This window comes from Girardinichthys multiradiatus, chromosome 2 (assembly GCF_021462225.1).
Source record: "Girardinichthys multiradiatus isolate DD_20200921_A chromosome 2, DD_fGirMul_XY1, whole genome shotgun sequence".
NCBI classification, from domain to species: domain Eukaryota; kingdom Metazoa; phylum Chordata; class Actinopteri; order Cyprinodontiformes; family Goodeidae; genus Girardinichthys; species Girardinichthys multiradiatus.
In genome coordinates, this window is record NC_061795.1 from 13,885,962 (window position 1) to 13,900,607 (window position 14,646).

The 14,646-nt window shown below is 41.0% G+C and overlaps 1 protein-coding gene across 1 annotated transcript in view; it reads left to right on the forward strand.

The window, feature by feature from the left end:
- Positions 1-53: 53 nt before the first annotated feature.
- snx33 (sorting nexin 33) overlaps positions 54-14,646 on the forward strand; it is a 28,757-nt gene continuing 14,164 nt past the window's right edge. The window contains exon 1 of the mRNA XM_047351530.1: positions 54-2,235. Coding sequence (XP_047207486.1) covers positions 807-2,235 — 1,429 coding nt within the window. The 5' untranslated portion in view covers positions 54-806. The remainder of the gene's footprint in view (positions 2,236-14,646) is intronic.

Below are 14,646 nucleotides of genomic sequence, written 5' to 3' on the forward strand. Positions count from 1 at the left end.
TCCTCTCTACCTTCCCACAACATAAAGGAGCAGCTAAAAAACAAGCGAACTTGCCTCCAATTGTCCGAGCCTCACGTCACGGAAAGAGTTGCAACGCGTTGAGGAATAGACTCAAGGAACAGACCGAGAAGCGGACCGTAATGATTGCTGACAATCTCTAAAGGCGAAGTTTTGGCTTCCTGCTCCACAACTTTATGGGGCTCGACTGAAGATGCGCAGGAACCTGTTTACAAGGAAATCGCAGCAAGTTTCAGTCTGAGGAAATGCGGTGCGGGCTGAAAATGCACTAGGATACCATTACTCATCCGTCTGTTTTTGTCCGCGTCGGACCACTTTATCCTGGAAATATGTTCGCGTCGGAAGGCTTTTAGGCTCCTGGGTGAAGCTTAAGAGTGATAATTGAACATCACGTTCAAAAAGTGCAGTTATAAGAGGATTCTACTGATCGTCAGAGGTATCAGGAGGACTTGGATGAAAATAGTTCTGGTTTGAGCCATATTGTTTTTGTTATGTTGACGCAGACAGATATTACTTACATATTGTGGAGTTATAACTAAGAAGTTGGCTACAAAGCAGTAACAGCAGTGTCTTAAACGGGCTGATGATGTCCAATCAGGTGTGATTTAGACTTTTTGAAATAGATGTATTTTTTGAGGCTTGGGCTTTGGGCATTATATTCACATAAGTCATACTCTGTAGTATTACAATAATGTCCAATGTTTCCATGCAGTATAATGTAGACTGTGCCAATCAAGGCACTATGTGCATGTAGAAGTTGATGGTTTGGGACCCACTTGTGTTTCATCATGTCACTAAAAGGCGTTGCCATTTACACTTTTCTAAGTGAAAACAAAGAGGAGATCAGCATCAAGGAGAATGAGGAAGTGGTTATCTTCGAGGAGAACTCAATGGATGGTTGGGTCCTGGGGGAAAACAGCCGAGGGGAGAGAGGTCTCTTCCCTAAATCTTATGTAGAGATCATTCGCACTCGCTCAGACTCCAATGTGACTGACTGCTCCATCAGTCCGGCAGGCTCTTTAGGAAACGACTCCCCCTATCTACCATCTACGCCAAACACCTCCCTTAATTCGGGGAAGATATACGATGAAGACTATTACGATGACTGGGATGACTGGGACGACCGATCCACAGTGGTGGATGATGCTGATCACACTAGCAGTACTGGAGCTAATGGGCATATCTTTCAGGTCCCACCATCTAGTAATCCCAATGTGCATTACAGGAGCAAGTCAGCATCCGGACAAGACAACATGGCCAGCTCCAGGAAGGGCAGTATGGTGGGCAGAAACTTGAACAGATTTTCCAGCTTTGTCCGCTCAGGGGTGGAGGCGTTTGTGCTCGGTGATGTCCCCATGATGGCAAAGATTGCTGAGTCGTATACTATTGAGATGGGTCCACTGGGACCTCAATGGAAGGCAAACCCACGGCCATTCATCTGCTCTATTGAAGACCCAACCAAACAGACAAAGTTCAAGGGTATCAAGACCTACATATCCTACCGTGTGACACCAAGCCACACTGGCCGACCAGTCTACAGACGCTACAAACACTTTGACTGGTTGTACAACCGTTTGTTGCACAAGTTTACTGTGATCTCTGTGCCTCACCTTCCTGAGAAGCAGGCCACTGGCCGGTTCGAAGAAGACTTCATCGAGAAGCGTAAGAGGCGACTGATACTGTGGATGAACCACATGACCAGTCACCCGGTCCTCTCCCAGTACGAAGGCTTTGAGCACTTTCTGATGTGCGCCGATGATAAGCAGTGGAAACTGGGTAAGAGACGGGCAGAGAAGGACGAGATGGTGGGGGCCCATTTTATGCTGACTGTTCAAATCCCCAATGAGCACCAGGACCTTCAGGACGTTGAGGAGAGGGTCGACAACTTCAAGAGCTTTGCCAAGAAAATGGATGACAGTGTGATGCAGCTCACACACGTTGCCTCGGAGTTGGTGCGTAAACACCTGGGTGGGTTCAGGAAAGAGTTCCAGCGGCTTGGGAATGCTTTCCAGTCTATTAGCCAGGCCTTCACTCTGGACCCACCCTACAAGTCAGATGCCCTCAATAGCGCCATCTCCCACACTGGCCGCACCTACGAAAACATTGGAGAGATGTTTGCCGAGCAACCTAAGTATGACCTCTTCCAGATGTTGGATAAGCTCTCGCTCTATCAAGGCCTTCTTGCAAACTTCCCTGACATCATTCATCTACAGAAAGGTAATGAGTAGTTTCCATGTGCTATAGAGTTCTTCAGTGTTTTTGTGCATCTAATCTAACAGGATGATTCTTTCATAGTAAGTACAATTAACTGACTTCAGCAATTCAAATGTATTCTAAACCTAAGCTTTTCTGAACTTTATTTAAGGAATCATGCTGTTGCTCTGTTTTTCCAGTTATGCGGAATTAGCAAGATTACTTTGTTGTGCTAACAGGAGAAGGCTATTTGGAATTCCAGGAAATTAGTTTTACTGCCGTTCAGTAAGACTTAAATCGTCTAGCTTTCTAAAACTATTAATTTTATATCTGATCCACCCCAAAAGCAATTACAATGTTTGTAAAAACCTTCCTCTATGAAATATGGTCTTTCAGTTATTTGACCATGTACCTGTAACGTTTTCTATAATCTTATCTATCCTTTTTATTTTGGTTTTGATAAAAAAAAAATGTAAGCAAGAATGAACACCCATTATGTAGATCTGTTTTTCATCCAAACATGCTTATTGTGCAGATAATTATACCTTTTTGGCATTCTGCTCTTCATAGAGTAACACAAGCATAACAAGCTGATATGAGTTGCTGAATAAACATGGTTAGGTGCTCTGGTAGAGCCTGCAGTTGGGTGCTAAACAGATGTGCTGCTTGTGTTTTGCCAGCTGTAGTTTTAAAGCTGCGTCACTTTTAATATGTGTTGACAATAAAAAATAAGAGCCGGCGCTCTTTCAGTTTACACATGACGGATGTCCATGTTTTTCATAAGTGGAAAAATGTCCACCGGATTTGTCCTTCTTCTAAGCTAGGAAGAAGTGTAGTAGCCTTGTCTCAGCCAGCTGGCCAGCAGTGTGCAGCTTGACGTGGGGAAGGAGCAACCCTTCCCCACGTCCAATTATGCTTTATGCAGTCCAAAAAAAATCATGGTGCCAAATGGCCCCAAATGGCCACTGGGCCACACTTTGGACATCCTTGATATCGACATTCAGGAAAAAAAAATTTTTAAAGACTGTATCTTTATGTAGCGTAATGTTGACACGTACTGCCATTTTTGGCTTACTTTTTATATTTTGTTTTCTCTCTGAATATTATTTTATTTTATAATGATAAAATGAATAAAACTGGTAATTAGCCCATGCATAATTATGACTGGTGGTAATTTTCTGGTAGCACCCATGTTTAATTTTCAGCTGTGATATACAATAACATAGGTAGTCTTTAGAAATACCACACTTCAAGCAATTTCTAGAACAGAGGTTGATATAAAGTATTACATTCATTGTGCAAAGCCAGAATTTGACTTTTCTATAAAATATGTGCCTAAATAGTATTTTTTAGCTTTAGTTACTTCACATATTTAAGTTTTTACAGGTATAATATATACATGACATGAGAGGGCATACGTTTTATTACACAATTCCAACATTCCAGACATTATTTTATTACTAGACACTGTAGTTTGCCAGTTTTAGCACAATAACATTTTTAATCTATCCTTATAGGCTACTGAAAGTATAATACTAAAATTTAACTAATCCACCGTCCTTGATGCTTGGTCTTCCCTGCTAGCCCAAAAGCTCCCCTTGATGTGACTGGTGTTCTGCAGAACCACAACCAGCTGTGGCAACACTCACAACACACAAAAAACAGAGTTCAGCAGTTTCCGGTGTGCTCCACCTCCTTCTCCCAAATACTTTCTTCTCCTGCCCAACTTCACTGAGGTCCACAAGAGCTGGTATTTTGCTGTTATCCTTTTGAGCGTAATAGCTACAGGGGTGGCTTTGGGATGTTGTGCTGGGAAGCAGAAATAAATGTGGGTTCAGACAGAGGAAGGTTATGGGCAGTACCAGAAAAATATCAGTGTGCTCTGTATGCCTGTTTGTCCTGTTTTCTGAACTTCTCTAGTCTCTGCTTGATCTCTTCACATCTGGCTTACTCTTTTCATCTTCTCTCCTGCTGTCTCTTGTACAGACGTTCACCTCAGAACTGTCTGACTGGGCACTTGCTCTGATTTCAGTAACGGCACATAAATCCAGCAAGATACAGAGCCGTGAACTCCTAACAGCGGACTGCAGTACTTTGAACATCTTCTAGGCCTAATCCCATTGTTATAAGCAGATCTCCTTTGAGTACAACTGAAAGGGTTAATAATGTTGAATTGTGGTAGAATAAAGGCCCTCTAAGGGCTTTTTATGTGAGAGGCAGATGTGGGCTCTGCAGGCTGTAACCACACAGCATGTTGTACTTCTTCAGTGGATTTTCAACAAGTGAATATCAAATGTAGTTAAGACTAAGTAAAAACTGGTAAAATCTGTCTGTCGGTCGGGCGAGAGCAGGATGCACCCGGGGCAGGTCGCCAGTCCATCACAGGGCAACACAGAGACACACAGGACAAACAACAAAAACAAACATGTTTTTGGACTGTGGGAAGAAGCAGGAGTACCTGGAGAGAACCCACACATGCACAGCGAGAACATGCAAGCTTTATTGCAGAAAGACCCCAGGCCGTGATTCCACTCAGGACCTTCTTGCTGCACGAAAACAGTGCTACCAACCGCACCACTATGCAGCCAAACCTACCAAGTAAACAAAATGCTGCCACACAAATGATTTGAAAGGGGTAAAGGCTTCCTCCATGTTCATGTAACAAATACTTTTTTTTTAGTTGAGTCATGATGGAAATTCAAGAACTACTTCCTTTCCTACTTTAAAATTAGAGTCTCAAACATACGTTAAGTCAAACTTAAAGCACTCGTTTTGATATCCGGAGCTCATGATAGAACAAAAAATTGGCTTAAACCTATTTTTGCCAGATGAAGTTAGATGCTGACAACAAGCTCAATAGTGCTTTATCGACATTTTCTTTCAAGTGCAGACATCATTCCTGGATCTCGTATTTGTAGTTCAGCTGTTGTTCAGAGGGCTGTAAAACACAACTGCAACTCTGAATGGAGCTTTTTTTCAGGTTGAGAGGGAACTCACTTTCATGCCATGTTTTTTCATCTAGTTAGCCAGATTTGTCTGGTTTCCATGCAGCAACACATTACAAAACTATGTGCAGACTGTGCCTTATTGAAGGAAAGCATCTGTTGTTTTCCAGCTGTGTTGGATGTACAGCTCTTATCGATTGCGTGCAACCTTTCAAAGAGCTTAGCAACAAAAACTGTGCCTGTATGATCCGACAAACATGCCATTTGATACACTAGTGAGAACACACAAGACAAAACGGACAATCTTTTATGGGGTCGCGCTAGCTGTAATCGGAGCAGTCAGGATATGGTTCCTTGGGTGTTTAGTGGTTCTGTTATGAAGCGTCGTGAGTTTGCATGTCATGTGTGAGGTAGAGTGTGGTGACAGTGCTGAGCAAATGTTTTCTCTCTCTTTTGACTGCTCATTCATAAATCTTGACAATGCTAGGCCCTCGTCTTAACACATACCGCCTTTCCACATGTTTCTGCATTCCTGTCAGAGTTGGCCCGGTGCATAGATATTTCCCTCTCACGAAGATCTCTGAGAACCCCTGTCTTCACCACCATTGCCTGTGACGAATTGCAAAAGGTGGTTAACTCGGAGAGCATTTATGTTTGCATAGAGATACCAGAAATGTAGTTATTTGTCTCAAAGCGAATCAAACATTAGCAACACATAGGCTACCGGTATCAAAGCTAAGGTTACAAAACTGCTCAGCATTTCCAAAATTTAAAGTCGTTTTAGTGAGATGGTGAAGAAAGAGCCAACGTGACTAGGATTTTATCTGACTGTGTGAGAAATAATACAGCGCTACCCCTCCTCCACCAGTTGCTACACATTGCATTTTCCTATGCTTACAAAAAAAGACAAATTAAGGAGGTGTAAATTATTTCTGATCTCAAAAAATACTTAAGTGAGTATGTAAAAACTAAATAAACCATCACTCATATTAAGCTAATATTGTTTTGCCTAATAAAATAGCCCAAATAATTAACAGGCTAATATCAGCTTGTTATACTTGTGTTGCCCAATAAATAGCAGAATTACAAAACTTTTTCTGTTGTTTAGCTCTATGTATGAAAATCCAAATAGCAATAGGTCTCATAGATGCCAATATTATAGAATAGAATAATAATGGAAATAGAAATATCCTTTCTTGTCCCTCAGTGGGGAAAATTACAACATAGGAAAAAGTAATATTGTACTTAAATGAAATGTGAAACTGAGTATTTTGACTTGAAAATTTACAAAAAGTGCATTTATAATTATGCATGAGAACTACACACTATTTATTAGGGCTGCACTTAACAATAATTGTTTTTAGCAATTAATCTAACAATTATTTTTGATTTAACTCATTTTTAAGTTACTCTAATATGAATGCATTAGGAATTAAAATATTTTCACCAAAATAACAATAACAATATTTTCTTAAATTTGTTTTTCTTGAACGCAGAGTATGCATTCAAGGGCATCTGCAGGATGCTATCACAGAGCTCAGCTGCCATCTTGGCATGGACTGGAAGACCTGTGAAGAAAGTACTCCATATTGCTTTGCCTGAGAAAGAGAAACATAAAGCACATTATCACATTAGAATAACAATGGAAGTGGAACATTTTTAAATTAGTCTATCACTACTGTGTTGTGAGATGTCTTATTAGAAAAATACTGTTCCTAAAAAAAGAATGAATATTTATTAAAATGTTGTAACGTTAAATTATTTAATCACTGACTGGGAAAATATGCAGCTTAGGCAATCTGTAAAAGAATTAATGCAACTTTTCAAGTAACTACATGAATTACTAAACATGTTATATGTTATGTGTTAATACTCTTAAAATAAATATACTGCTGTTGGATATTGGAGGGTTTAGCCACCCGCCGATGCAAGATGTCTTAGAGACTCTGTCTGGTGTGGACTGAGGATTTTATTTCAACCAGGCATATTTGAATTTAATATTTAATTTATTCTTTGGAGCTGCTGTTTGTGTTCCAGATGAAGCCATGCTTTCAGTCCTTTCAGCAAGCACAGCCATCTTCGTAACGCATTGAAGCATTTTATGCCAATCGACGTATTTTCGTAATTGATAACGTTGATGATGTTGATGCATTGCCCCAACCATACTATTTAAAAACTTGGAAAAAATGGTGCAAATAACAGCAGGGATGTAAACATTTATTGAGCTTGTTGGGAGCAATGATGTTATAAAGTCTAATATGTGGTTCACAGGGCAGGATTTTTATGCCGATTTCTGCCCTGATCTTCCCCTTCCGACATGCCCCGATTTCATGATGACTCCTAAGATAATCTTATGAGATATTCTGGCTGTGTGTGGTGTGTTAATAGTGATCTAGTCTGCTCGGAAGGACGTCAGGACAGCTCCGACCTCAAATCGGGGGTTATTCAACATGTTTTGTTGTGGCCCGATATCCTACCATGTTGGGTGTTCTCCGTGGACAAATAAGCACGCAGCCTGTTGAATGTGACATATGCCCAATCAAAAAGTGAGCTGACAGAAAAACGGAAGGGAATAACTCTGAACTCATGTTTGATCTGGAGAGCATTTGCAAGATTTCCCGTCTGAAATCTTATTGTTGGTGAGTGAAATCTGTTTGTGTGTGGTGTGTTGTGCTTGCTGTGTGGCTGGACACCACACACTGTAGGACCAAACCTGTTATATCTACGATTTCTTATTGTCATGTGTAGGGTCTCTCAGGTTTTAAAAATCAGGCAACAATCAGGCAAAAATCTTGCCGTGTGAATCAGGCATAACAGCTGCTGGGAGGAAGGATCTATGATAATGCTCCTTTGTGCACCTAGGATGCAGCAGTCTGTCACTGAAGGGGCTCTCCAGTTCTGGAACAGCTTCCTGCATGAGGTGGGAGACATTGTCTAACAGTGATGTTATTTTTCTTCCTATGAGGAGCACAGAGCTCTTCACACACAGCAGAGCTGAAAAAGTCCCTCAGAGCTTCTTCAGTTTCCTCAGACCATCTCTTTACTCTGTATCACAGCTGGTTCTCTGTGTACAAGGGGTTTACACACAGGCTAGAGATGAACCAGGTTGTGATTTGAGCCCCCCAGGGGAGGGAGAGATGATGAGCTGTATGCCTTCTTGTCGCTAGGATACAATAGGTCCAGTATTTCTTTGTCTCTGGTGAAGCAGGTAACATACTGAGTGATGGTGGGGAGATTGAAGGACAGGGATACATGATTTAAATCCCTGGATATCAGGAAAAAGGGCCTGGGGATACTGTGTTTGCAATCTGCTGGTAACAGTGTGTATGATGCCCCAGGCAGCTACCACATTAGCAGAAGGGGGTGACATACACCATTATAGTGATAACATGTGCAAACTCCCGTGGCAATTAATATGGCCTCATGCAAACAGCTAGCAGCCGAATTTCCTTACTGCAGAGTGTCTCTTTGATAGTTAAATGCCCAGAGTTTCATCATCTATCATTCACAAACACAGCCAGACCCGCTTCTCTCTTCTTACAGCACTTCTTGGTTCTGTTGGCCCAAATTAAATGAAAACCTTCCATGTTTATGTGTGTGTCTGGAGTTAGCGCGGTTAGCCACGTCTCAGTCAGTATGATTAAGCTGCTCTCTCTGTAGCCTCTATGAAGCTGGGTTAGCACTGCCAAATCATTCACTTTATTGAGAAGAGATCTCAGAGGTGCTACCAAAGCAGTGAAATGGCCCTGTGTCACCTATAGATAATAAGAGCTGACTATTAATCCAGGAGGTTCGAGTTTAATACTTTGCTTTCAAATGTCCAGATTATTTTGCAAAATATTGCAGGAAAAAAATCTAGAAAGGTTAATCTGAAAAAGTATGGAATCTTTTCCTTAAAATTAGGTAACCTGATACTTACTACAATAACAAATAAGCTTACAGTATGTGCAATGTCCCAAGACAGAACCAGGGAACCTCCCCCCTCCCCTTTCATCTGCCCTACCCTGGTTCCAGCAGGCAAGGATCCATTGTTTGCTTCCAAGTGACCCATGTGCAGCCATTGTAATGACTGCTATCGAGTGCAATCTTTGAGGTCAGAGTGACTATTGGCGTACTGGACATGTGACCTACCATCTAGAGCAGTGAAAGCAGAAGCTCTTTATCAGACATCTGAGTGTTTCCTGCTGCGACAAGCAAAACATTTACAGATTTAGCACCTCTATTGGGAAACTATTATATTTAACACAGTTGGTGCAATGTGACTGTTGTGGATACAAGAGATAAAAGATTCCAAAGGATGAACAAACGTCGTTATGTGCCTTAATTATATAGACTGATTTTATTTGTGATTGGGCTTTTAGTGGATATGTAACTTAGAACTCTTTTTAGGTGAAGTGAATTGTTTTGTAACTTGGCAGGGAAAGTCTGGTAAGGCATTAAGCCAACACATAATTAAAGACAGTAGCTTTGACTGCCAGGTTACAGCTGCTGTTACCACGGCGATGTTCCTCATTGCAATCCGTTACATGTTGCCTCTGCATCTGAAGGTGGCGATGGTTAAATAGGAAACTCCGAATGTATACAGGTCCTTCTCAAAATATTAGCATATTGTGATAAAGTTCATTATTTTCCATAATGTCATGATGAAAATTTAACATTCATATATTTTAGATTCATTGCACACTAACTGAAATATTTCAGGTCTTTTATTGTCTTAATACGGATGATTTTGGCATACAGCTCAGGAAAACCCAAAATTCCTATCTCACAAAATTAGCATATCATTAAAAGGGTCTCTAAACGAGCTATGAACCTAATCATCTGAATCAACGAGTTAACTCTAAACACCTGCAAAAGATTCCTGAGGCCTTTAAAACTCCCAGCCTGGTTTATCACTCAAAACCCCAATCATGGGTAAGACTGACGACCTGACTGCTGTCGAGAAGGCCACTATTGACACCCTCAAGCAAGAGGGTAAGACACAGAAATAAATTTCTGAACGAATAGGCTGTTCCCAGAGTGCTATATCAAGGCACCTCAGTGGGAAGTCTGTGGGAAGAAAAAAGTGTGGCAGAAAACGCTGCACAACGAGAAGAGGTGACCGGACCCTGAGGAAGATTGTGGAGAAGGGCCGATTCCAGACCTTGGGGGACCTGCGGAAGCAGTGGACTGAGTCTGGAGTAGAAACATCCAGAGCCACCGTGCACAGGCGTGTGCAGGAAATGGGCTACAGGTGCCGCATTCCCCAGACCTTGGCTACAGAGAAGCAGCACTGGACTGTTGCTCAGTGGTCCAAAGTACTTTTTTCGGATGAAAGCAAATTCTGCATGTCATTCGGAAATCAAGGTGCCAGAGTCTGGAGGAAGACTGGGGAGAAGGAAATGCCAAAATGCCAGAAGTCCAGTGTCAAGTACCCACAGTCAGTGATGGTCTGGGGTGCCGTGTCAGCTGCTGGTGTTGGTCCACTGTGTTTTATCAAGGGCAGGGTCAATGCAGCTAGCTATCAGGAGATTTTGGAGCACTTCATGCTTCCATCTGCTGAAAAGCTTTATGGAGATGAAGATTTCATTTTTCAGCACGACCTGGCACCTGCTCACAGTGCCAAAACCACTGGTAAATGGTTTACTGACCATGGTATAACTGTGCTCAATTGGCCTGCCAACTCTCCTGACCTGAACCCCATAGAAAATCTGTGGGATATTGTGAAGAGAACGTTGAGAGACTCAAGACCCAACACTCTGGATGAGCTAAAGGCCGCTATCGAAGCATCCTGGTCCTCCATAAGACCTCAGCAGTGCCACAGGCTGATTGCCTCCATGCCACGCCGCATTGAAGCAGTCATTTCTGCCAAAGGATTCCCGACCAAGTATTGAGTGCATAACTGTTCATGATTATTTGAAGGTTGACGTTTTTTGTATTAAAAACACTTTTCTTATATTGGTCGGATGAAATATGTTAATTTTGTGAGATAGGAATTTTGGGTTTTCATGAGCTATATGCCAAAATCATCCGTATTAAGACAATAAAAGACCTGAAATATTTCAGTTAGTGTGCAATGAATCTATAATATATGAATGTTACATTTTCATCATTACATTATGGAAAATAATGAACTTTATCAGAATATGCAAGTTTTTTGAGAAGTACCTGTAGATATAGACGTCTTTTATATAAAGTCCTATGGATCATTATCAATGTGCATAATGGCACCACACAGTTTGACACCATTTCTTGTAACAAGCGATGTGATGTCCCTGCATTGTTTTTCCTGCTTATAACAGTATGATGCAAATGCTGAGTTGACTGACCTGAACACTTCCTGTATGGAGTGTGTATTTCCCTACTGACTGACTGAAATGCAGCTCATGGTTAAACAGGGTTGTCAACAGAACAGAATGCTGTTAGTTTTATTTGCCGTTAGGAGTAAACGGGAAGTAGAATTCACTGCTGTTTGTATTAGTTCATCGTCTGATTCGTATGTTCTTTCTATTCTGTAGTCCAGGAGTGTCCAAAGTGTGGCCTTGGGGACAGATGGAGACTTTGGAGACAGATCAAGACTTTTTAATTAAAAATAAAGAGCAAAATATTACCAATTAAGATCTTCTTACAATGAAAAAGGTTAGGTACAACACAAATTATTTGTCTTTTAATAACCACACTTTTTGCATTCTCATTAAGTTCATAGTAATTATGACCAAATCTGTCCAGTTTACTTTTACACAAAAGCAGACTTTGGTGCACACAAATCTGCTTTTAGTGAATTTATTAAACTCAGCTAAATAAAGCATTAAGTAGTATTTTAAACTAAATGTTAACAAACATGCTCTGCAGGTTTCTTGATAGGTAGCAGTTTTCAATGCAATAGAAAATACGAGCATTAAATGATTATCCCCATTTTTACCATATGTCCCTTATAGGCATGAATTGATCAGTTTTGTGCTCGATTCTGATCACTGATTTTATATAGCTTATTCAAATGGTATTCATTCTCTTATTGTCAGCATATGGAAAGTATTTTCTGTGATCAATTATAATAATTTGACCAGCGGTGAAGTCATACCATATGTTTAAGAGAAGAGCAGTCAGAGTTACACAGCTCTGCAGTCATACAGGATGTTGTTTGAGACCAAATTAATGCAGAGCTGTCGCTGTAAATAATCTTTGGCATCTTTTATAAGTTGTGGGGTTTTATGATTAGCGGGGTTAGGATGGTGAGCAATACCAACAGCTGTCCCTCTTTGTATTCTCTAGACATAAATAGACCTTTACTTAAAACTGGAGATTTCTAAAAGACTGGCAACATTTAAAAAAGTTAACACTGGACAATTATTCTGTAATATATGGCTGTATTATGTCAGCTTCCTGTTGTCTTCTGAAGGAACAGTCCACATTCCTCCGTGAAAAATACATTTTCCTTCCTAGGAGCTTCTAATGTTCTTCCTCTGACTTCATTTTTAAGCACTTCATTGATTCTAAAGAGATAGCTAACTGACTCGTCGTCACTCAGTACCAACTTCCACACTCATTGCAACTCAGTGCAGTGCGCTTAAGAACCATGCGATTACTGATTGGAATTAAGATCGGATATTTAGTTTCCAGTCAGACGATCACCCGTTGAGCGTGAAATCTTCTGATTATGGTCACCGGCCAATTCCTCTGTGCATCTTTGGTCCTGACTTTTTATCAGTTTTTTACTAAACCTGCAACAAAGTGCACCAAAGAACTTGATGTTTGATTATGCTGTTTTAAGTTTTGATCCATTGAATGTCTTGGGGAAGAAAAATCTGTCATTTAAATAACTTGTATTCCATAATACGGAAACTCCTTCAGCATTAAAAGTACAATAAGAAAACCTTATTGTTTGCCAGCTAAAGCTGATGTCATGGTATCGCAAACATATTGGTTGCCATTGGTATAGACAGTATCCCCATAGGACTGTGGTTTGCAGTACATTGAGTAATTTTTCTGTTAAGATGAGACGGATAGGCAGAAAGATATTAATCTGATTGACCAAACATTTTTCACAAGAGGAGCATTTGCAGCTCATTTAAATATAACCACATCTCTGACAGACATTGCAACACTACATAGCTTTACAGAAAGGAACATCTGCTCTATAACAAAAGAGCTGATGTAATGACAAAAAAAGGAAGCCTCGGGGGATGTAAGGTCATCTGATCTCAAACGTTACTAAAAAATGGTTTAGAAATGTGTTTTATTGCAACCCTTGATGGTAAATCTTTTATGTTTCACTTGATAGCAAAATGATTTTTCATTTATGTTTGATATTTTTGAATCTCTGTCATGAATCACGTCTGATCCCTGCCCCAGACATGTCATGTCACAGTTTATCATCTTCTCATTGTTTCTCCCCGCCCGTCACAGAAAACATTAATCAGCATCATGCCACTTAGCTGTTCTCTTCAGTACTTAAGGTCCACTCTCCCACAGCTTCAGTGCCAGATTTATGAACGGTTTTTGCCAAGTAGTTGTCCAGCATTCATGTCTCTTCTTGCCTGCCTTGTTACGATCCTGCTTCTGGTTTTTGTTCTCACATCTCCTGCCTCAGCCCCTGTTGGACTTGTTCAGTCATCAGCCTCACGGATCTCGACCTTCGCCTGCTCTCCCCAACCACGAGTTAAGTCTGCTCCTCCTAACCTGGTTACGCTTTCTGATCTTTTGTGTATGACCCACGCCCGTAGCAAGGATTTTCCCCGAACCTCCATGTCTCTCTGGAGTAAACTCCGTAAACACGGAAGTAACGTCGGACTTCATCTTAGGCTGTCCACGTCATTCAGGAGTTCGTTCCGGACCAAGCGCTCTCTGAAAAGGTTAGTGGCTTCATTCAAAGTTAATTCTGCTCCTCAGTTCAATTCTAATCCTAATCCTCTCCTGCTTAGAGCTCCAGATTCCCTTGACGTGTGTCCAGATCCTGCTTCCTGTTTGTTAATAAAACTTTTAGAACTATTCAGGTGTCTGGCAACGTTGTGAAAATCGTTTTCCCACACGTTACAATCCCACCAAGTTTGAAAAACAGACTCAAAACAAAAAAAGCCTCTGGAGCAGCTGGAAAACCAAACAAATGCTCAACCAACTTTTGATCTCCCTGCAAAATGACTTTGTTCCTCCTCACTAATGATGTGAAGTGGAGCTGAAACTGGATGAAATAAATCCCTTGGCCATGGAAAGCTGTGGGATAAACAGATGGTTGTTAGCGGTAATGAATTACGCTTCATTTTATGAAGAATTTGACCTCCTAGTAAATATGGTAGCAAAGATGTCTGCAGGATTTATTTTGCAACACGTGTAAATGGGAGCTATACTCTTCGACGGCTTCGCACTGGATTTTCCTGGCACAGTAAAACATCTGTTGGACATCTCTGCACACAACTTCCATTAAGAGGTTAGCGATATGAGCTATGCAGCGCTTCTTGGCGCTTGTCATATTTCTGAAGCCGTGGTCATGGTCAAAAACCTTATGAAACAACAC